The sequence below is a fragment of the Panthera leo genome, chromosome A2 (genome assembly GCF_018350215.1).
Source record: "Panthera leo isolate Ple1 chromosome A2, P.leo_Ple1_pat1.1, whole genome shotgun sequence".
Lineage (NCBI taxonomy): Eukaryota > Metazoa > Chordata > Mammalia > Carnivora > Felidae > Panthera > Panthera leo.
Genome location: NC_056680.1, coordinates 160,952,569 through 160,973,835, shown reverse-complemented (window position 1 = coordinate 160,973,835; position 21,267 = coordinate 160,952,569). Strand labels below are relative to the sequence as shown.

Sequence of the window (21,267 nt, the reverse complement as noted above, 5' to 3'; positions counted from 1 at the left end):
GTCTCTTGCATGTGTCCTACATCTGTGCAGCCTGCATGGATCAGGGGGCTCTCTTCTAACTGCACTCAGCAGCCCTTTCCCCATGTGCATGCCCAGAAGGAAAGGAACCACTTCCCTATTTCTCTGTGCCTGCCTTACCCCAGAGCCTTGTGCAGAGCTCAGCCTGCCCAGGGTATCCCATAACTATGCCACACCTTTCTCTCTGTTTTTACTGCCCAATCCCACCGACCAGCCCCCTCCTGTCTTAGCTCCTGAGCTGTCTATCCATCCCAGATCCCAGGACATTTCAAGGCACTTGCTGGGCCCTCAAGTCCTGGGTTCCTCATCCCCCACCCCCCACCCACTCACTTGCGGGGAGACAGAAAGGTGGTGAGAAAAAGAATGGGAGGAAGGAAAAGAGTAGAGCAAGTTACTATACATTTTGGGGTCTCACCACGCGCGAAAATTTGGCTCCCAGCAAACCCTAAGCGAGACGTTTTAAAGAATAATCGCGTGTCGTTAGATTTCACATTATGCCAAAGTGACAAAAGATGAGATCTGTTTTAAATTACACACCAGGAGAACCCGTTGCTGTGTTCTGCGAGGCTGCCTTCCATAACGGACTGAAGAGCGTGAGGTCTGGAGCCAGGATACGTGGGCTGAAATCCTGGCTGCTACCCACTCAACAGCTACCTACGATCCCGCCCTAGGGTGCCTCGGTTTTTTCACCTATACAACAGGGATAACAGCCCCCACCTCACAGGCTTGTTCCGTGAGCTAAAACATGTAGAAGCCTGTTTAAGGGCAGTCCCTGGCACAGAGCGAGACTGGACACGACCCGCTGTCCAATACATACAGCCTCACCGGGCGTGCTTTCGGCGCCGGGCACTGGGAGGGGGCTGCTAGCCAGGGAGGGAGACCCCGGGGCCTTCCGACGCGCCGGGAGGGGCTGGGCAAGGCGCCCCACCCTCCAGCCCCGGCGTCCGCGTCGGTGAAGCGGGACCGCAACGCCCCCTCCCCGGCTTACCTAGGGCCTGGGGTCCGGGAGGGGCCTGGCCGCCCGCTGAGACCAGGCCCGCGAAGCTACGAAGCCGGGCGCCGCTCCCGCCGCAGCCGACAGCCCCGCAGCAGTCGGCAGCGACGAGCCCACCGCCCCACCGGCCACCGCGCCTCACCCCCAGCCACAGCGGGAGTCCCCGGAAGACACCAAAGGCCCAAAGGCCCAAAGGAGCCGGGGTAGGGGGCTCGACTTCCGGGACGCGCAGGGGCTACTTCCGGGAGCGACGCGCGCCCACCCCTGCCTGCGGATGGTACGCTCCTCCAGCTGGCGGCCCGCGCCCCCCAGTGCGCAGGCGCGGGCGGCCGCGGCCGGAAGCCCTAGGGTTGCGGGGTCCGCTCCGCCCGAAGTCGCGCGTTCTTCTCAGCGTGGCTGGGAAACCCTAGCACTAGTTTAATAGCGCTGCTTCAGCTGCGTGGCCTCGGAGAAAGCAGTCACACGCGCGAAGAGACAGCGGTGGCCTAGTCTTCCTCCCTAGCTGATGTCCAAGGCCCTTTCCGACCCGGGCTCCCTGCGCCCGGGGAAGATGCCCGAGTGCGACCCGCGCGCAGACAGACGCAACCGCAGCCATTGTAATGGACATGTTGTCGGGGTCTCTTCCAGCCTTGAAGGCTCGCGCGGCATTTCGGGAAGCCCTCCCGGGGTGTCTCCCGGGACGGTTTCCCATCGCTTGGCGGTGCCGCGAAGGCTTCGCCCATGTCTCCTGGGACGCGCTACCACCTCCGCAAACAGCCGTTCAGGGGCCACGGAGGCTGCGCCCCTTGGGTTGAGCAGAGAATGCCGTGTTCTTCCACGAAAGTGCCCAGTTCTTGTCTCACAGGCTGCCTTGAGCTTCTTGGCAGCCCTAGGGTCAGACTGATGAAAGGGCCTACGCTGGGGTCACTACCTAGCCTTGGGCAGTCGTTCCTATTCATCTTGCCAGGGGTGGTCTCGGTTTTTACCCTCATAGCGTCCCTCCCCTGGCCCCCAGCAAATCGACTCCAGGCTGGTCCAGTCCTCCTGTTTGGGCTAAAACTAGGACCTCTGCAACAAGAGTGCACATCTTTACAATTTACCGAGTCACAATTTTTAAATTTAAGGGGGAGAGAGAGAGAGCATAAGTGCGCACAAGCCAGGGAGGGGCAGAGAGAAGACCAGAGAGGATTCCCAAGCCGGCTCCGCACTGTCACAGAGGAGCCTGATGCGAGGCTGGAACTCACCAATGGTGAGCTCATGACCTGGGTCAAAACCTATAGTCAGATGCTGACTAGGTGCCCCATCAAGTCATTTTTAATGTTACTTGATTCAGTCCATGTGCCAGCACCATTGTTTTCATTTCTGTAGCTTTGCACATCGTGACTCTGTCATACTTTCAAATACCTGGGAGTATCCTCAATACTCTGCTTTTCCAGTAATTTCCTGGTTATTTCTCCATTTATTTTTTCCTGAGAACTTTAGAATATCTACTCTAGTATCCTCCTCCTCCCCCCCCCCCCCCATCTTTAGTGTTTTCATTGAGAGGACACTGCATTTGTGAGTTATGTCATGGACATTTGACAGGAAGCAGAAATGCAGATGCATAGGGGCGCCTGGGTGGCTCAGTCGGTTAAGCGTTTGGCTTCAGTTTGGGTCATGATCTCAGGGTTTCTGAGTTGGAGCCCGCATCATGCTTTCTGCTGTCAGCTTGGAGCCCGCTTCTGATCTTGTCTCCTTCTCTCTCTATTCCTATTCCACTTGCACACACATGCATGCACACACACACACACACACAATCTCTCTCTCTCTCTCTAAAATAAATAAACTTTTAAACAATAAAATAAGGGGGCACCTGGGTGGCTCAGTCGGATAAGTGTCAGACTTTGGCTCAGTTCATGATCTCACGGCTCGTGGGTTCGAGCCCCGCATCGGGGTCTGTGCTGACAATTCAGAGCCTGGAGTCTGCTTTGGATTCTCTATCTCCCTCTCTTTCTCTGCCCCTTAACCCCCTTACCCGCTTGCACACGTGCACACTCTCTCTCTCTCTCTCTCTCTCTCTCTCTCTCTCAAAAATAAACTTAAAAAAATAAAAAAGAAATACAGATACATAAACAGGCCCCAGGTATCTTTCTTGGTCCTCAATTCCCAGGTCATACTTCATATATCAAAATGCTCACAGTGGGTCAGCATAGTGTCTGTGATGGGAACAAAAAAAAAAAAAAAAAAAGGAAAAGGAAGCTGAGGTCCTGGCAGAATAGAGTGGCAAGGAACTAACATATGTAAAAATAGTGTGATCAATAGCTTCCACTTACTGGTGAGCCAGGCACTTTAATCCATTCTCTTGGCTCATATTCCCAATCTCTCTGAGGCAGGCACTATTATTATTATATCAACTGAACAGTAAAACAAAGATCATAAAGATTAAGTAACTTTCACTCAACTAACATCAATTAGTTGATGATGTTAGTGCTGGCTTGGTCCTAGCATTCTGTGGGGTTTTTTTTTTTTTGTTCTGAGCGATTCTTCTGCAGGTTCATTAACACAGAAAGTGGTCTGAGTTAGCCTAGACTTTGGTCATTTGCCCTCACTTTCCTGGTTTTAAAAGCAAAGCTGTGGTGTCTGTCAACTGACTTTGTTCCTGGAAGCCCCAAGGTTTTTACACAAAGGTCACTTCCAGCACACAGACCTGGAGGTTATAACCACCCCCACTCGATTTCACCTCTGCTCACATTCCCATTGCTATCACCTATCCGATTTCTGTTCAAAGCAACTAAAATTCATCAAAAGGCTTACTCTAGGGTCTAGAATAAGAGGTAACCCCTGTGGCCTGTATGAGAGTACAGGTCTGTCTGTATCTTCTCTTCCTTGTTCAGAATCTGGGCTGATGGGTGTCTCTTGTACACACCGGAATATGCCAGATCTCTCGGGGATGTGGAGGCGGTAAGAAGACACACAAGATTTTTGGAAGGCTTGTATCAGAGCAGTTTCAAGCTGGCAAGTTTCCTTAGCTCTTTGCCCTTTGGTTTTGATAGTGCCTGGCTCCTAGCAACTGCTCAGTGAACATTAGCCGTGGTTGTGGTTACATATCCTTGAAGAACATTCCACTCAGGCTATGTTATCCTCTGGAGGGTTGTCCCTGCTCCCCACTAACAGCGGTGCTCTAAGGCCACAACCTCTAACATGTGCAAGGCACCCCAGGGGTGGCGTAAACCGGGCTCAGGAGGTTTAGAGCCTTCGTGAGAGCACCGCCCTCTGCTGGCCACCCTGTGTGTGTGCAGCTTAGCTTACCTTGGCTGCCTTTGGTGTTTCTTCTCTTGGGGTTCGGCCAGTCCCAGGGTGGTCGCCAAGGCTGTTTCCCTCCCTACTCTGCCACTAGGTATGGTGCAGGGGTTTCCTATTCTCTGCCACTTCCCATCTTTAGGAATCTTTTGCTTCATGTAAGTTCTCCGAGTGTCTGTCAGAGGAGACATTCACTGATGAGCCCCCACGTGGCAGATGGCAGATGTTTGAAACGAACTACAAAACAACTCTCGGCACGTTTCAGTTCAAACCCTGCACAAAGAGACTCAACCAACCGCGTGTGGCTTCAGACAGCCTAAGGCTGGATACCCGGGGCAACGTAGCCCTGTTGGGTTCTTCTCTGAAAAAGCTCTGTCAGAAGAATTTACGGTCATTTCCAGCCAAAACATGACCACAGACCTCTGACCCTCTGCCCTCTGTCCTTTCTTACAGCATTTACTAAAAACGCTTGCAGTCGTGAATCCTTCCTCTGTCCCTTTGAGAGATATATACGTATCTCCTGCAATCCAGTGACGTCTCCTTCCAGGACATGAACTTCAGTCTTCCGAAATGAAATCAGGAAGGATCGGGTCCCAGTCTCTGTGGGAGACACAGGTGGCCTAGTGGCACTTACACTAACCAACCCTTTGTGATTTCTCACTTTCCTGACTTACTTGAGCCCTCACTCTCCCTTTAAACTGCCTGTCACCTCAGCACAGATAAGAGGGAGCTCAGATTTCCCTTACTATCAGTAGTTACAGAATAAAACCTGCTTCTCACTGCTTTAACTCATGTCCAGCCATGCTTATCTTTGACAAGACCTGTTCATCTTGCAGTTTCTGCCGTGGGTGCGGGGGTGAAAGCTTTGATAGGAATGCAACCCTCACCCAGTGGGTGGGCATCGGATCCTGGGAGTCATGCACCCATGCTCTCAGCTGCTCTCCCTTCTCCCTGGATGGCCGTGCAGGCAGAAAGGAAGGGAGCGGAGGGAAGAACCATGCTGGAGAAGGGTCTGCCAGCCCCAAGCTGCTCTGTTCGGAGGTGGCCTGGAGAGCGCGGGATGCTCCCCAGGACCGCACCTGAACAGAGGAACAGACACACATCCTGAGAGTCCGGAGGAGCGGCCGCAGTCTGATGCCAGGGAAACTGAGAAGCCAGGGAAGGGAAACTGTGTGGGAAAGCAACCGGATGTTGCCCCCCACCTCCCCAACCCTGGGCCTGGGCCAGTGATCTTCAGCATCCCAGACCTGAGACCCTAAGGGGGGAGTGGCTGGGGGGAGCAGGGAGCCCAGAGGGTGGGGCTGGCTTAAGTTTCAGCTGCAGAGATGGAGATGCCACACAGCCTTATGGGGTACGTCCCCAGGGACCCAGGAGAAGTGACCCAGGAAGGTCCCCTTGTTGTATCACTCCCTTTCTCTCTCGGCCTTTCTGAAGTTGCTGCTGTCCCCGGTCTCCCCTCCCCCTTGACCTTTGCGGGGGTGGCGCCCTCTGAGGCCCTGGACCTTCCTTCCTCTTGAACCACTTCCAGGAATCCTCTGGTGGTTCTACTCACCCAGCTCTCCTCCCGTCCCCTTGAGAACCTCTTGTACGCCTGACAGGAGCCCTTCTTTATCTGCCCACCCCGTGATCGCTGGCATTCCCGGGGTCTCACACTGCACCCCACTCCACGGGCTCAGGGACCACCGTTATTTTCTGCTGAAGACTCTCAGCTCTTCAGGCCACATCTTCCTCCTGACTTTCAAACCCACTCACCTGGCCACTCACTGGACATCTCCACACGGATGCCCTGGACACGTCTGACTCACCAGGAAACAAAGGAGACCACAGGCCACCGTTTCCCCTCTGAAACTGTTCCTCTGTGGCCCCTCACGGAGCCCATCAGCCAGCAGCCCCGGGACCTCCGTAGCTACTGCTCACTGCAGGGCCCCCGCCCAGAGCACAGAACCTTCTGCATCCATCCCCGCCTGCCCCTCTCCCACAGCCAACAGACTGGTCACCTGCAGCCCTGACCAGACCTTCCAGCCGCCCCCTCGCCTCCGTCCTCACCACCACGCTCCACTGGGACCCTATAGACAGGCTCCTGTCCGTGACACACCCTATAAAAATCATCCTAGAAATCAAATTGGGTCACGTCACTCCCCTGCCTTAAAACCCTTTCATGGCTTTGCTTTGCCCTTTGGGTCAATCCAAGCTCCTCAGCCGGTGACAAGCCCTCAGTGGTCTGGTCCCTCATTCCTCCCAGTGCCTCCCCACCCCCAAACCTCTTCCGTCTCTGCGCAAGAACCACCCTCCCTGGCCCTGGAGGACCAGTGTCCTCTGCTCAGTCTGCTCCGGCCCCTGCAGGAGGGGCAGGGGCAGGCAGACTGGGTGCGCTCAGGTATTCAGGAACGAGGCAGGACACGCTCTGGAGACTTGGGGGGCCTGCTTTATTGCTCACCCTCAGGCGCCGTGCTCTCTGTATCTGGGGCACAGAAGAGGCCGGTCAGACTTCCACTGGAACAATCATCTTCCTTCTCCTGCCGGAACTGCTTCTGGGCAGAACCTGGGACGGCTGTATTCTCCTTCCGGTCTCAGGAGAATGTAGTTTTCAGTGTCCACGATCCAGAACTGTGGCTCCAAGCGGCTGCCGGTCTCTCCCGTGCCCCAAAGCCACCCACTGAGCACATTCGAACTGGGTGGACAGGGGGGCAGCAGCCAGCAAGCGTGGCCTCAGCCAGGACTTAGCCGCCGCTCATTAGTCATGGATCAGGTTTTCAGTACAATCCACACTCCACAGCCCCCTCTCCAGGAGGGCCACAGAGGGTCAGGACAGGAAGGGAGTTTGAAAGGGGGTGCGGTGAGCTGGCATGTCAAAGGGAAGCCCCAGTTGGGAGCTCTGAGCAACAGGCCAAGCCCAGAACCAAGAAATCTAGGTGAGACATAGCACATTCTACCACTGTTCCAAAGACAATGCCCGCTATATAGAATATTAAATAAATACGCTCAACAAATATTGGAGATTGGTGTCTTCCCCCAGGGAGGCAGCGTGGCAGATCGGGGGACCCCAGTTAGTTCTGGGACATGGGCAAATGCCTGAGGTCTCAGCCTCAATTCTCTTGGGAGGAGGGAGAGTATGGGCAGGGGTCCTGGGTTCCCTCTCATCTGATTCCTGCACATTCTGCTTTCCACGCCTTGTCAGGCCAGGTGCTCCCAGAGCAGGAATGGACAGGGGCCAGGATGGACCCAGTGGCCCAGTGCCGCCCAAACCTCACCTGCATCTATCTCTCCCTAACTCCGGGTTCATCCTCCCTAACTCCGGGTGACCTAGCTGCTACTATGAGGGGGGCTCTGAAACTCACCCCACTGTAGTCAAAGGATGGAATCCAGTCCTGGGCCTGTGCCCAGACTGAGCCCTCCAGGCTGCAGGGAGCTTATCCACAGAGGAGGGGCCAAGATAGGGAAAGAAGATGGAACAGGATATTATTCTAAGGAGATACAGCTTTCTGAGCAAGCCCATTTAAGTGACTTTATAACTACAAAGAATGCTAAGTAAACATACAGCTTTCAATCCTGACCCAAATTACTATGTTGTTTTTTGTGTGTGAATGTTTTTCCATTACTTCAACTTTCTTAGGGAATTCCACATCTGTAAGTGTCTGAAAATTACAGAATCCCAGGGAAGACCTCTGGGACGCCCTGCGTCCATCTCACAGGGTGAGGAGGTGAGGAGGCCCACAGAGGCAGAGATGCTTCCTGGGGTCATAGGGCAGGACTGTGGCAGAGCTGATGAGGACCAGCTGACTCCCCACCCAGGGCTTCCTCTCTGGTCCCGCCCCCCAGGCTTGTAGCATCCCAGGCTGGACCCCCCTTCTCCACAGAACACATGCCCTTTCTGGGGCTGCCACATTTGTAAGAGAAAGGTCCCCCCACCCCCCAGTCAGCTCCTGGCCGGGATCTACTTGGGAGGGGCAGGGGGAGTTTGAGGGCCGGATAGCTTCTGCTCCAGCCTGACTCTGAACTTGGGGCTTCCCAAGGCCCAGATTGGATGGAGAAGGCAGGAGGTCCCCAAACCAGACAGATCCTGGGGTGGGAAGCATGGAGGGACTCAGATACAGCTGTGAGGGTGGGGACAAAGGGGTCATCAGGGACAGTACAGCCAAAGTCATCCAGAGAACTGGGGCACCTGAAAAGCACATCACACGAAGGGGTCACTTCCTTGCCGCGGAGACGCCTTCTCCACCACCGCCTCCCCCCTCCCTCCCTGGAGAATTTCCTTGTCCTTGTCTGTGCCCCAGCCACGAGGCTGACTTCAACTGCCCCTGTGTCCAGTCTGTGCGTCATGGCCCCTGTGCCCCGAGCCTCCCTCCCTCACAACAGATTCTGGCCACGCCCTCTGTGGCCTGCAAACCCACAACCGTGGCCGGGCCTGCCATGCTTCCCCTGAAGACCCGGATCCTGCATGCAGCCCTGGTGCCTCACACCCTCCTGCGGCACCGCCAGGAAGAATACACGTGCTTTGCATCTTCTCTTTTTGTTTCCTTTTTGCCAAATAAATGAATGCCTGAGTGTAAACGTGAACTCTTATGACTGCCCTGTGTGTTCTCCTCCTACGCGCCAGGCCCCTGTCCCACCCGCGGGGTCTGGGCCCCCAGTACCTGGGGCCAAAGTGGCGACGGTCACTCCCACAGGAAGCGCACGTACCAGATGGTCTCATTCTTCAGCTGCGGCCCAAAGAGGGGGTTCAGCTGAGCCAGGATGGTGATGAGCCAGCTGCCGGGGACAGCACAGGGAGGGTGAGCCAGGACGCCGGAAGGAAATCCACGCTCCACACCTCGCGCCATGCGTCCGGTCACGTGGCCAAGCCGGCAGACACACAGGGGTCTGCGTTTCCAGGTGAAGGGTCCCGTGAGCCCTCCCCCAGTCTGGCCAGCACAGGAGGTTGGCCCGGGGTTCGTGGGTTCCGGCTTCGGTCTGGTTTGATCTGATGTTTCATAGATTTCTAAGACCCGGGCTGGGGCTGGACTCTGGGACAGGGAAGGGGTAAGACGGCCTCCAGAGGCGTGCTGAAGGGGCCTCCCAGCTGAGCCCAGGACACCTCTGGTCTGGGCCTCCCCCAGCCGGTACCTGGGAGCGGGACAGGGCTGGTCTGCCAGCAGGCACGTCAGAATCACCTACTTCTAGGAGCAAGACGAAGAACTACCTCCTAGGAAGGGCTGATGACCAGAGAGCCCCACGCTGAGGCCTGCTGGCGACAGGACAGGAGCTGTCCTTCAGGCCAGGGAGATCTCCAGGGAACATGGGCAGGCTGCACATCTTGGTGGGGTGGGGCGGGAGGGCCAGACCCTGTTGTCAGGACTTGTGTGCCCACAGTAGTGGGTCCCCAGAGACTCTAAAGGTGCATGACCTCACATGCCAGAAATAGGTCCCCTGGTGCTCCATCTGGTTTCGCAGGAAGGCTCCAGCTGTTTGACCTCAGACCACACCGCAACCCCCAGCAGCCAGTCACGTGGCTGACGCCTGTAAGCTGTCAGAAGTTGCAGTCTGGGGGCGCCTGGGTGGCTCAGTCGGTTAAGCGGCCGACTTCAGCTCGGGTCATGATCTCGCGCTCCGTGAGTTTGAGCCCCGCGTCAGGCTCTGTGCTGACAGCTCGGAGCCTGGAGCCTGTTTCGGATTCTGTGTCTCCCTCTCCCTGACCCTCCCCCGTTCATGCTTTGTCTCTGTCTCAAAGATAAATAAACGTTAAAAAAAAAAAAAAAAAAGAAGTTGCAGTCTGCTTATCATCGGCATTAACCCAGAGTTGATGTTTTGTGGAACATAATTTCCAGGCGTGGCATTTTGTAAGCTACCCCACCTCTCCACCTGTGTGCACCCGGTCTGCAGCCAGTCTCCCTTTCCCCTACGTCCATCTGGTGTCTGTAGTTACCACATCCCACGCACACGCCGTCTCTGCTGTTCCCAGCCACCACCCTCTATGCCCTGGTCTGTGTGCCATCGAGCCCCAGCCCCTCTGAGGCCCTCCCTGAGACAGATGAGGACATTCTGCCGAGCCCCGAAAGGCCAAGAAACAGCACAGAGGGCCTTAGAGACGTTCTGTCTCGGGAGAATCCTGAAAAACCGTACATCCTCATGTATTTAAGCTAACATTTAAGCTAACGTAGTACGGGTCATTATTTTTTAGCAAGTTTTATTTTTTTGTTGTTAATAGGGGGTAGAAAGTATTTAACGTCGTATGAAGTGAAATGAGAGAACTGACTCAGAGGAATAAATAGTTCGTGATCTAATTAGATAGAACAGGCTTTAACTACAAAACACACCCCAAATATGAAATACATCATGTAAAAAATTTTACATGTGGGCCTTAATCTATGCATTTTGAAAAATTTGGCAGTCTTGCAAAATACTCGTTACTTTTATTTTTTATTCCAGTTGTCTTTAAAACAATCTGTTACCTCTCATTATTGTTTCTTATTTTTTTGAAGTTTTTATTTATTTATTTTTGAGAACGAGAGAGTGCCAGCTGGGGAGGGGCAGAGACAGAGAGAGAGGGAGAAGGAATTCCAAGCAGGATCCATACTCAGCACGGAGCCCGACATGGGGCTCAATCTCATGACCATGAGGTTATGACCTGAGCCGATATCAAGAGGCAGATGTTTAACCGACTGAACCAGGCCCCTCTGTTACCTTGTAAAGAATCAGTATCTCATCACTGTTACCCATCCTATTTTGATTGTTCTGAATTCAGAATACCCCAACTATGCCAAGCATAACCCACAGAGATAGCGTATGAGACCCAGGAGGAGGGGAGGCCACACGGGCTTCCCATGGCTTGACTGATCACGGGAGAGGCTTCCCTCAAAACCAGAACTTGGACTTATCCCCTGGTTTGGCAGGCAGGATGATTTAAACTTGGAGCAGGGTGACATACAAGGGGTGTGGGTGGAAGGAGGAGTGTCTTCTTTTGTAAAGGGGGCGGGGCTATCGTGAGTGGCAGTTTTAGGAAGAGAACATCTGGGCATTCAGGACCCAGACTTTGACTCCCTCACCCTGTCCAGGTTCTTGAATCCCTTGGAATTATTCTCCTACATCCCCAGGGCCCCCTTCCCAAGTTTGAAGACTCCTGCTCATCTGATGGTTTGAAACCGGCCACATCACAACCACCCAGGAGCATGTATTAGAAATATGAACTCCTAAGTGCAGATGTTGAAAACTGAGTCAGTGGGTCAAGGGTGGAGCCCTGAATGCTGTGTCTTTCCATCTCTCCCAGTGATTCTGGTGCCCTGTCGGGCATAAAGAGCGCTCAGTTCACAGATGAGAAAACATGGACGCTACAAAGCTTGTTTGGCTGCCGCATTTGGAACCAGACCCCAGAGTCCAGGACTTCGAGCCCCCTGCTCTCTGTGCCATCCCAAACTGCCTGCTCCCCTACGTTTTACAGACTCAGCCTTTCAAAAGTGGAATCTGTCACTACCAGGACAGAGGAGAGGGCAGGGCTTAGGGAGAGGAGGGAAGACGTCGAACTGGGGGAGTGGTACTTACAAGAGGTAACAGCAGACAGCCGTGGCCACCAGCATGGTGATAATGACTCTGCAATGGAAGCAGTGGTCTGGTCAGGATGGGTGGAACCAGCACCCTCCCAAGGCCAGGCCAGGGCCAGAGAAAGAGCTCCTGGTGTCAGCCCCTTTCCTGTTGGCCTTCCTGATGCCACCTGAACACAGGAGGCTGACTTCTATTCAGGGTGACAATTGTAAGAGGGAAGAGAAAAACTCAAGCGTCACCCCAGGGGAAAGCCCACCATGACTGCATCTAAGTTGCATTATGGACCTTCTCTTTACCTCCCTTCTCCACCACCTACCATCTTATTGCAGCCATGCTGGGAAAAGATACACCCCCCCCCCCCCGGAGTTGCATTTGCAGCAACACACCATGGAATGTTCTCTGCAATGCAAACTTCATTGGGCAAGGGGATGGAAAACAGAAGCTGGCAAGAAGCAAGGAGACCGTGAGCCATTTCTGAGGCAGAGTGAGTGGTTACCAAGGGAACAGGTAGCTCTGTGTCCATACAAAGAGGACTCTGGACTCAGAAGCTTAAAATGCAGCAGGAGAGACTTCAGTTAGAACTCACCAAAGTTTGCAGGAGAGGTGAGATACTAAAATGGTTCACAAAGTGATGCTGTGGGACTTCAGGATCAGGGACAGTGCCCATTTGTCCAAGTAGCCTCCACCCAAATCCAAATCAGGCCCCAGGACCCCTGGTCTAAAGCACCTGAAGTCAGTGCCAGAGGAATTACACTGGATCCATTCCTTCAACGTTACTAAGCATTGTGGGCCAGCCCTGTGCTGGGCACTGGGGTCCACGGTGGTGAAGGAGACAATCTTCCACGTAGAGGAACTTAAAATCAAGTTCAAGTTCAGGGGAGAGCCCTTCGTAGCTGAGGAACTGATAAACTGACCCACAGTAACTGATGCAGTAACTGATAAACTGACCACAAGGTACAGAAATCTGCTAGGGGCCGCTCAGAAAACAAAACCTGCTAAAAATTATTCAGTACATAATCCGTGCCATGCGCTGTTTCACATGCGTTATTTCGGGTATTCCTCACAGTATAGCCTTAAAAGGCACGTACCACCATCATCCACATTTTACGTATGAAGAAAATGAGGCCTGAAGGGCTAACGTTCGCTCAAGGTCACTGCTGGTGAGCGGTGGACAAACCGCATCAGCGGCCGGCCATGGCCTCTAGCTTCACTGGCTGGAGGGGGGGGAACCCTTAACTGCCTCCCGCGTCGGTCGGCCCTCCACCTTTCTAAAGCACCACCGGCTCTGCTCTTTGGCCCCGACCGCCTGCCAGTTCCGAGCCGAAGGCGGCCAGTGAGGACGACGGAGGAAGGCGGCGCCGAACGAGCCCTGACCCAAAGCTCGCTGCACCGCCTGACGCTGCCCGGGGAGGGGTCCGCAGGAAGGCCGGGCCCGCACGCCATCCTTACCCGCGGTTGGGTCCTTTCGGCACGAACCAGGGCCCGGCGATGCCGATGAGGCCCCAGAACGTGGTGAAGATGATGACCGGGAGGGCGAAGGAGTGTGCCGTCATGGCCGGACGCGGGACGCCCAGGCTGGGGTGCCAGGCCGAGCTGCGGACGCTCAGGTGTGCTGGGTCCCCGCCGGCCGCTGGCGCCGAGCATGCGCAGCAGGAACGGGCCGCCAGGGGGAGCTCGCGCAGTCGCCCCCGCGCAGGCGCGAGCGCGTCGCTCGGGCAGGGGCGGGCTTTCCGAGGGGCCAGATCCAGCTTCGATCAGCTCTTGATGAGCTTTGACCCGCGAGACTCACAGGACGCAAGCATGGGTCGAAATAAACGGCTTTATTCAGGGAGCAAAAAGTTGCGAATCCAACGTGGGGTTTTAAACCTCATTTGCACGTCTCTGAAGCCAGAAGACGCTGCCGATCGCCCTGAGTATCCTTGGCTGACGGGCACCTGAATGAGGGAATCGGCCAATCTTCACGCTGCCTTGCTTAAATACTTAGCGCCCCAGGAACCCAACGTAGGCTTGAGGAAGAACCAAAAGGTCTGGGGTAGGTTACACTGTCTTAGGTGTCTGGCGAGGGCAGGGGGCTGAATTCCCTCCCACCTGGTCTCTATGGCTACTGAAATCAAACCATCAGTTATAATGCCGGTTACTCAGAACGTCAGACCCTCTGGGCATCAGGGGTGGGAGGACGCCAGGATCTGCGCATGTTGCTGGTGCAGGAGGGTGGAGGCGTGGCTAGGACTCTGGCCAAAGGCTTGCTCCTTCTCTTCAGCTTGTTTTCTTGTGAGGCAAAAATAGGAAGCCTCTCCAACAAGGGTGTCTCCAGGCCCTGGATTTGAAATGCAGCAAGTGCCTTGAAACAAAACCAAAGAGGTCAGGCTGGGTAATAGTCTCCAGCAAAGGTGTTCACCACGTGTCAGCCCTGGGGTCCTGCACAAAAACGTCGGTAGGCCTCTGTGCCATTAACTAGGCTGCCTGTGCCTCTTAAGAAATGTGGACAGTGCAAATCGCTGCAAAAAAAAAAAAAAAAACAAAAACACAACATTTTCCATCACCCGCTCCAAGGGGCCCAACTTTCTCAAAAGCTGGTATTGGAGGCTTCCTCAGTACATGGATGTGGAGGCTGGATGCTTCCCTACCTGGCCTCCACCTCAGCGCCTAGAGCTGCACAGGGAACTGTGTGTGTGGAGCTCACACACACAACACTGCTCGCGGGACTAGCCTCATGCTCTGAGGATTCTTACAGGATGGAAGAGCCCCAGGGAGGATGCTTGCCAGAAAGTCACCTCGTTTGGGATCTATGGACAGGGTGGGGGCAACGACCCCTATTTTAAGGGGTCTTTCTCTCTTCCACCCCACCAATTTATAGCCCCAGCACCTCGCCTAGGGCAGAGTCCTGAACTCCCCACAGAACCTTATGTGAATGGGGGAGGGAGGCCTGGGCTCCCTCTCGGTGTGGACAGTAACACTGCCAGAGCTGTAGCTCTAAAGGCCCGTGGTATACCCCAGACCCCTGACCCTGGGGCTGGAAGAGAGGCATTTCCACAGACTAATAGAAGGCAGAAAGTGGGGACGAATTCCTGGTTCACAGCTGAAGAAAACAGGAAGACAATGGCACTAAGGCTAAGTGCTAAAGGTGGGTGACGGGAAGGGAGAGTCAGAAACACTGGGAACCGGGGCGGGCCGGGGGGGGGGGTGGTTAGAAGGCGACAGTCCATACCAGCATCTCAGAGGCTCTCAGCACCTCCCAGGACAGAGGAGAGAACAGAGCGATGGCTGAGGGCCAGGCGACTTAGCATGCAGCACAGGGCGGGGGGCCCCCGGCGCAAGGCCAGGACGCAGCACCATTTCCTGCCTGTCTAAAACAAGCAAAAGGCAGGGGTCAAACCTGCCCTCTAACCTCCCCTGGTTTCCTACCCAGGAAGGTTAGGAAGGCGGGACCAGGCCCCACATCATCCCCAGCAGATAAGCAGCCTAGGAACCTGCCAAAACGAAGTGCCCTGGAGGGAAAAGTGCTTTGCTTCAGGGAGTGAGGGGAGAGGGGTGAGGGGGAGTGGGAACATAGTTGTGCAAGACACCCTTCTGGGCCTCCAGGGTAGTGCTCTCAAGCTTGAGTGAGCCCATGAAGTTCCTGGAGGACCTTGCTCCAAACTGCCCGTCGCTGAGCCCCAGTCCCAGATATCCGCTCAAGCAGGTAAGGAGTTGAGCATATTTAACAAGCACCCCTAGTGACTCCCAGGCTGGGTCCCAGAGAACTGGGAAGAGCGGACAAGGCCACCACGCTGATGGCACATTTAGGGAGCTCTGTTCCCGCAATAAGGACGTCGGTAGCAAGGGACGAGGACAAGGGCTGAAGGCAGCTACGTCCACTCTGTGCAGCCCGAGGTCTGACTTTTGGGGAGCTGGAGGCGCCGTCACTCATCAGCCCAGTGGCAGACCAGGAGCCAGCAGGCACTTGAATTCTCTGCTGCCACGTCATGGAGAGGGAAACTGAGGCACAGGAAAGAGGAAGAGATTCATTACGGTTGAACCTCTGCCTGCGGCAGAGCTGGGGCTGGAGCCCAAGCCTCCCAAGTGAAAGCGTGGACATGTCTGCTCCTCAGGAAACCAGGCTCAGGTCAAACATAAGTGCCGCCACCGCGGGGAAGCAGCAGGCTCCCTCCAGGAAAGACTTTTCCTCCATTGTCCCGGGATGACCTCTCTGGAGTGCTCTGTGGAGAGGGTTTGGCTTGCCCCTCCTAAGGGAGCCCCTGGAGGAGGTAGAGAAATTCTCTGGTACAAGTGTCCCATCTGAAGTTGAAGCTTCCCTGCTTCTGCTGTAGAGCCAGGGTGAGACCCAGAGCCGGGCCGGTGGTCCCTAGAGCCTGGTGACCCTCTGCCCTCACAGTGCCTCCTCCATGCCACTGAGGCTGTGGGCAGCCTCCCCAGAATGCTCCCCAAACCATCCAGGGGGGATGCTGGGGTGGGGGGTGCTTCTGAAAGCCCCAACAGCCTCTCTCCCATTTCAGAGAAGTCCTCTTGCTACCAGATCATGAGGTGGAATATTTCATGATGGGATTATTTCCTGAAGCACCTTAAAAATGAATTTGAGCTAGGAACCTTTCTGCTTATTTAAGTGCCAGGAGGTCACCGTTGCTCAGAAAGGGGCCTTGGGAAGCAGGTTTGTGCTCCTGATTACCCTGCCTCTGGGAGGTGGGCTTAACTATCTTGTCGCTGCCCACTTCCTGGTGCTTGGAGAGCACCCCACCCCCCCCCAAGCAAAGACTCTAGGGCAGCCTTGATTCTGCAGAGAGCCTGTCACCATGATTCCCAGGGGCAAGGCAGCAGCGGGGGGGCGGGAGGGGGGCCTCCAAGGCAATCCCTAGGATTCCTGCTCCGACGTGAGCTCTCCGTCAAGACAGCTTGGGGGCCTCTTAGCTGGTAGGGGGGTACAGGAGCCTGTCAGGAGGGTCCATGATGCAGTCCTTCAGGATCTCCACTGGCTCCTTGTAGGGTGGAACGGGCGGTTTCTGGGTCACAGCCTCCTCCACATAGAGTGCCCCCATCTTCTCCTTCCTGAGCCCTGGTCCTTGTGCGAGGGGAAAGAGAACCCACAGTTACACGGAGGGGAAAACAGATTAGCTGACGACCCCTTCCCACATCCACTGTGCCCCAAGGAATGCTGGGTGAGAATGCAGAACAGCCTGGAGATATGACTGCGCTGCTCTTGGCAGACCTGTTCTAGACTCGCTCTGTTCTCTCACCCTGGGGTGGTGGGCCTCACCTGGGGCGATTCTGCCCTCCAGGGGACACGTGGCAATGCCTGGACACACTTCTGATCGCTACAACTGGGTGAGTGCCAAGGGGGCCCAGTGGGTATGTAAGGGGTGCAGGTCAGGGGTGCTGCTGGAGACCCGATCACACACAGGCCGGGCCTTACAACGAGGAACCTTCCAGCCCTCAGTGTCCACAGTGCTGAGGTTGAGAACCCTGCCTGGGAAGGAGGGCCTTATCCTATCAAATCCGGTAGTGCCCTGTATTTGCTTCAGATGTACTAGTCCCACCGCCCCCTGCAAAAGGGCACACTTGAGAGCACCCTTCACCCCCACATGGCTGGACGTGGGGAGCAGCTCACTCAGCAAACGCGTGGGCGAAGGATTCACTCTCCAGCTCCCTACCTTTCTCCCCGTCTCCTCTCTCCACTTCCACCCCAGGCCCCTCCCCTTGCCCAGCAATGGGGCCAGGGCCGCCCTGCTTCCTGGGGAGCCCCTGGCAAGCCTGAGACCCTGTCCGCAGCTGATGACCACAGACCGGGCGGTAACCACACAGGAGCACAAGCAATGGAAGGGGACCAGAAACAACAAGATGTCAAGGAAGAAACTTCATTGCTGTCACTGAGAAGTGACACACGAATAGCCTGGAGGCCCTCTTTGGTTTTCAGGGACTACTTGAAAAGAGGAGACTTGCTCACTTCAGACTCAGTAACTCACCTCCCATATAACATAAGCGTCCCTCCAGTCCGTCCCCACCCCGGCCCCCAGGCTAGCTGGGCTGTGCCCCCTCACAGATGCCTCCCTGCCCAGGATGCTCCAGCCCTCTCCTCCACCTAGAATCTTCTTCTCGGCCCCTCCGACCTGACTTCTTCCCTCCCGAAAGAGCCGACACAGCACCGCGGAGAACGTGAGCTCACCGCCCCAGCTTGTCCAGTCCTCTGGTTACTTCCAGTCCTGGTCTTAACCTTCAGAGGGTGCCGCTGGCATTAGGGGCCAGACGTTGTGCACTCGACACATATTAATTCACTTTACAGAAAAAAAACCAAAGCACAATGAGATTAACCTGCCCGATGTCACACACTAGTTAGCGGAACCAGCGGGCAGACTGGCTCCGAAAATTCGTGCTCTCAGAACTACTCCCTGCTGCCCGCAGCAAGTATGCCCTGCCTCCCTAGCCGGATCATAAGCTCTGTGAGGGTAGATGTCGTGTCTCGCTCACCCACTGAGACCACGCCTATCGTGACAGCTGACACAGTGTCGAACACCTCCGTGTCCAAGGTCAGCATGGGATTGGGAAGATAAGATTCTCTCCCTTCGTTTTCCCACGTCCAGGAACTCTGTCACACGGACTTACCCACATGGGAGCGAGGTGGCGCTTGGGCACAAGTGTAGACGTGGCTGAAACGCCGGCCTGAGGAGGTCAGGTACCAGTGCTGGATGGCGGGCTGGGGGTCGTACTCCGTGACTGCCACACCGTTCACTGCCGTCATCATGAGCATGTTGATCACCTCGTTGGAGAGCTTGGTCCTCTCGTCGGTCCTGATCCGGTTCATGGCACTGAAGCCCCGCTCACAGCAGGAGGTGGAGACGGGCACGCAGGCCACCACCGCCACCAGCCTGCTCAGCAAGGGGAACCGGTAGTGCTGGGCCAGGGCGTTCTTACACAGCATGGAGAACGGGAGGTTCTTGGCGATGGCTTTCAGGCCCAGCCACTCCTCCAGGAGTGCTTCCTCGCTGTACCCTGCGGGGAGGGAGAGCTCAAAGTATCTGGCAAGGGCAAGAATGTCATCGTTCCCGAAAGTGGCAAGTTCAATCCCACTTGGCCAGGCCATGGTGTCAAACACCTCCATGTTCTTGAGCTGCGGGGGCCGGTCTGTGTCAAACCTTTGCTGGAGGTACTCGATCCCGGTCAGGATCATTCTCTCCCTGTCCGCCTGGAACCGCTGCTCTGCCATCTGCATTCTGTCCAAGAAGATGCCATGGAGCCGCCCATCCCGGAAGCCGGCATTGAACTCTTCCTCTTTGGGCCCTGCCTGGTGACGGAGGGTCTCCAGGGCCATGTAGGCCCGTCCCAGTGTGGAGTTCACCTCCGTAATCAGCACGATCTCCTTCTGGCACACCTCGGACAGAGGCCTGTAGATGCTCAGGAAGTCCAAAAGGAAATGGCAGAACTTGACGAAATGGAAGCTTTTCATCAGCTTCAGCATGCCTCTGGCCCTGTGCCCGATCTGGCCCCCGGCTTCCGCCACACCCTGGAGGTGCCTCGCCAGGGCCGGCCAGCTCACGATGAGCGCGTTCAACGTGCGCCTCTTGCTGGCCACCCACCTGATGGCGTTCAGGTCCTTCAGGCGGATGATTTCCTGCTCTAGGGGAGCCGCGCCTTCCTGCAGCTCGTTCAGCCTTTTATTCGAGGACTGATAAAACTTGAAGACGGTCCGAATGTGCCGGTCACACTTCTTCACCAGATCGATGCCCCCACAAGCGTCGACCACGGCCAGGTGCAGCCGGTGGGCGACGCAGTGGACAGGCAGCAGCTGGGGGATGACCTCCTGGAACTTTTCCACGAGGCCTCCTCTGCAGCTCAGCATGGTCGAGCCATCGGTTCCCAGGCCGACCACCCAACCGGGCTTCCGGAAGGGGATGTCCAGTTCATCCAGGGCAGAGATGATGGTCTCAAAGTATCCGTCCACCGTCTCACTGTAGAGAGGGGCCAAAGTAATGTACGACTCTTTCACCTCCATGCCCTTAAAGTAGCGGATATAAATCCCCACGCACGACTGGTCGGAGGCGTCCGTGGAGCTGTCCAACAACACGCTCACACAAGGGGAGCTCCGGACATCCTCGAGGATCTCCTTCTTGAGAGTCTCAGAGATGTATTTGATGAACTGCGTGCACGCGGTGCGATTGCGGTACTTGCCCAAGATCATGGTCCCGGTGCTTTGGAGGAGTTGCAGGATCTTCTCAAAGTCATTCAGGGGCCTCGAGTGATACGCGATGGAGTAGGCGGCGTTGAAAAAGTGCTCCATGTTCGCCATCAGGTCACTGGAGATCTCTGGGACCGGGGCAGCCTGAGGGGTGTCTTCCTTGACTTCCACGGTGTTGACACAGAGCTTGTGTGCTTTGCTGACCTCGTGGTATTTCAAAGTCTCCACTTTAAAAGGCCCCGTGTAACCGCGGACTAACCGGGATGATTTGTCGTGGAGACTAGGTCTTTCTTTGCAAGCTGAACAGAAGAGCTTGGTCTCTTTGGGGTCGATTACTAACCACGGGAACTGCCCAAACCATGACCTCTGGATTGAACGGGGTCTGTAAGTCCTCTTGATTTTCCTGGGTCCATCTACTTCGACTTCACAAAGGCTGGGATTACCGTGGGAACTACGGGTCTCCACTGAAGGGGCCGGAAGCACTGTGGATTCTACAGCCAAGGCCGGTGCCTCTGCCTCTCTTCCGGCCACCATTTTCTTCTTCCCTTTGGAGCAAATACAAATGTGCTTAGTGTTGCTGTGCAGAACTCTGTAGCCTCCTATCAACTAGGATATCCAATTTAATGAGTATCCCTTATGCAAAGCAGAGCTGAATGTGATCTACCTTTCTAGAAATCATCAGTGACTTCTCTTTAAACCGTTCCCCATTGTTATCTGTGTAAGTCAGCTTGCGGTCTAAGAGAGGTCCACTGACCCTTGTGGGACCTTTAGCCAGCCTCCCTCTCTCCATCCACACAGCTACCCTGGGACCGTGTGACATCAGCTGCTAGCAAGCTTAATGAGCCACCTTGGCCATAGATGCTATTGGATAAACAAGTGACTTCAATCCTCTTTCGGGCACCACAAAGAAATGAGGTTAAGTATCCATAAGTCGTCTTACGAGCCTTAGAAAGAAGGAAGGTACAGGGGCGCCTGGGCGGCTCAGTCGGTTAAGCATCCAACTCCAGCTCAGGTCATGATCTCACAGTTTGTGAGTTCAAGCTCTGCATCGGGCTGTCTACTGTCAGTGCAGAGCCCACTTCGGATCCTACGTCCCCCTCTCTCTCTGCCCTTCCCCCCGCCTCTCAAAAATAAGCATTTAAGGGGCGCCTGGGTGGCTTAGTCCGTTGAGCGTCCGACTTCAGCTCGGGTCATGATCTCATGGTTCGTGAGTTCGAGCCCCGCATCAGGCTCTGTGCCGACAGCTTGGAGCCTGGAGCCTGCTTCGGATTCTGTGTCTCCCTCTCTCTCTGCTCTTCCCCCACTCATGCTCTGTCTG

General features: G+C 55.4%; 2 protein-coding genes across 7 annotated transcripts in view; both read right to left on the bottom strand.

Moving 5' to 3' along the window:
• Positions 1-6,675: 6,675 nt before the first annotated feature.
• On the bottom strand, positions 6,676-13,460 carry ATP6V0E2 (ATPase H+ transporting V0 subunit e2). Its single transcript, XM_042927009.1, has 4 exons — positions 13,235-13,460; positions 11,786-11,833; positions 8,905-9,019; positions 6,676-8,432 (listed from the first exon to the last, which is right to left on the bottom strand). The coding sequence occupies exons 1-3, from the start codon at positions 13,336-13,338 to the stop codon at positions 8,926-8,928; spliced, it is 246 nt and encodes an 81-aa protein (XP_042782943.1). The 5' UTR covers positions 13,339-13,460; the 3' UTR covers positions 6,676-8,432; positions 8,905-8,925.
• Positions 13,461-13,588: 128 nt separating this feature from the next.
• The window catches only part of ZNF862 (zinc finger protein 862), a 37,478-nt gene continuing 29,799 nt past the window's right edge, over positions 13,589-21,267 (bottom strand). For 3 of the 6 annotated variants that reach the window (XM_042927005.1, XM_042927006.1, XM_042927008.1), the window contains exons 7-8: positions 18,380-20,494; positions 13,589-16,841 (exon numbers count right to left, since the gene is read on the bottom strand). In XM_042927005.1, coding sequence (XP_042782939.1) covers positions 16,687-16,841; positions 18,380-20,494 — 2,270 coding nt within the window. In that variant the 3' untranslated portion in view covers positions 13,589-16,686. Of the gene's footprint in view, positions 16,842-17,927; positions 18,052-18,379; positions 20,495-21,267 lie in introns of those variants that run through there. The other 3 variants (XR_006199378.1, XR_006199377.1, XM_042927007.1) reach the window with 3 other exon arrangements.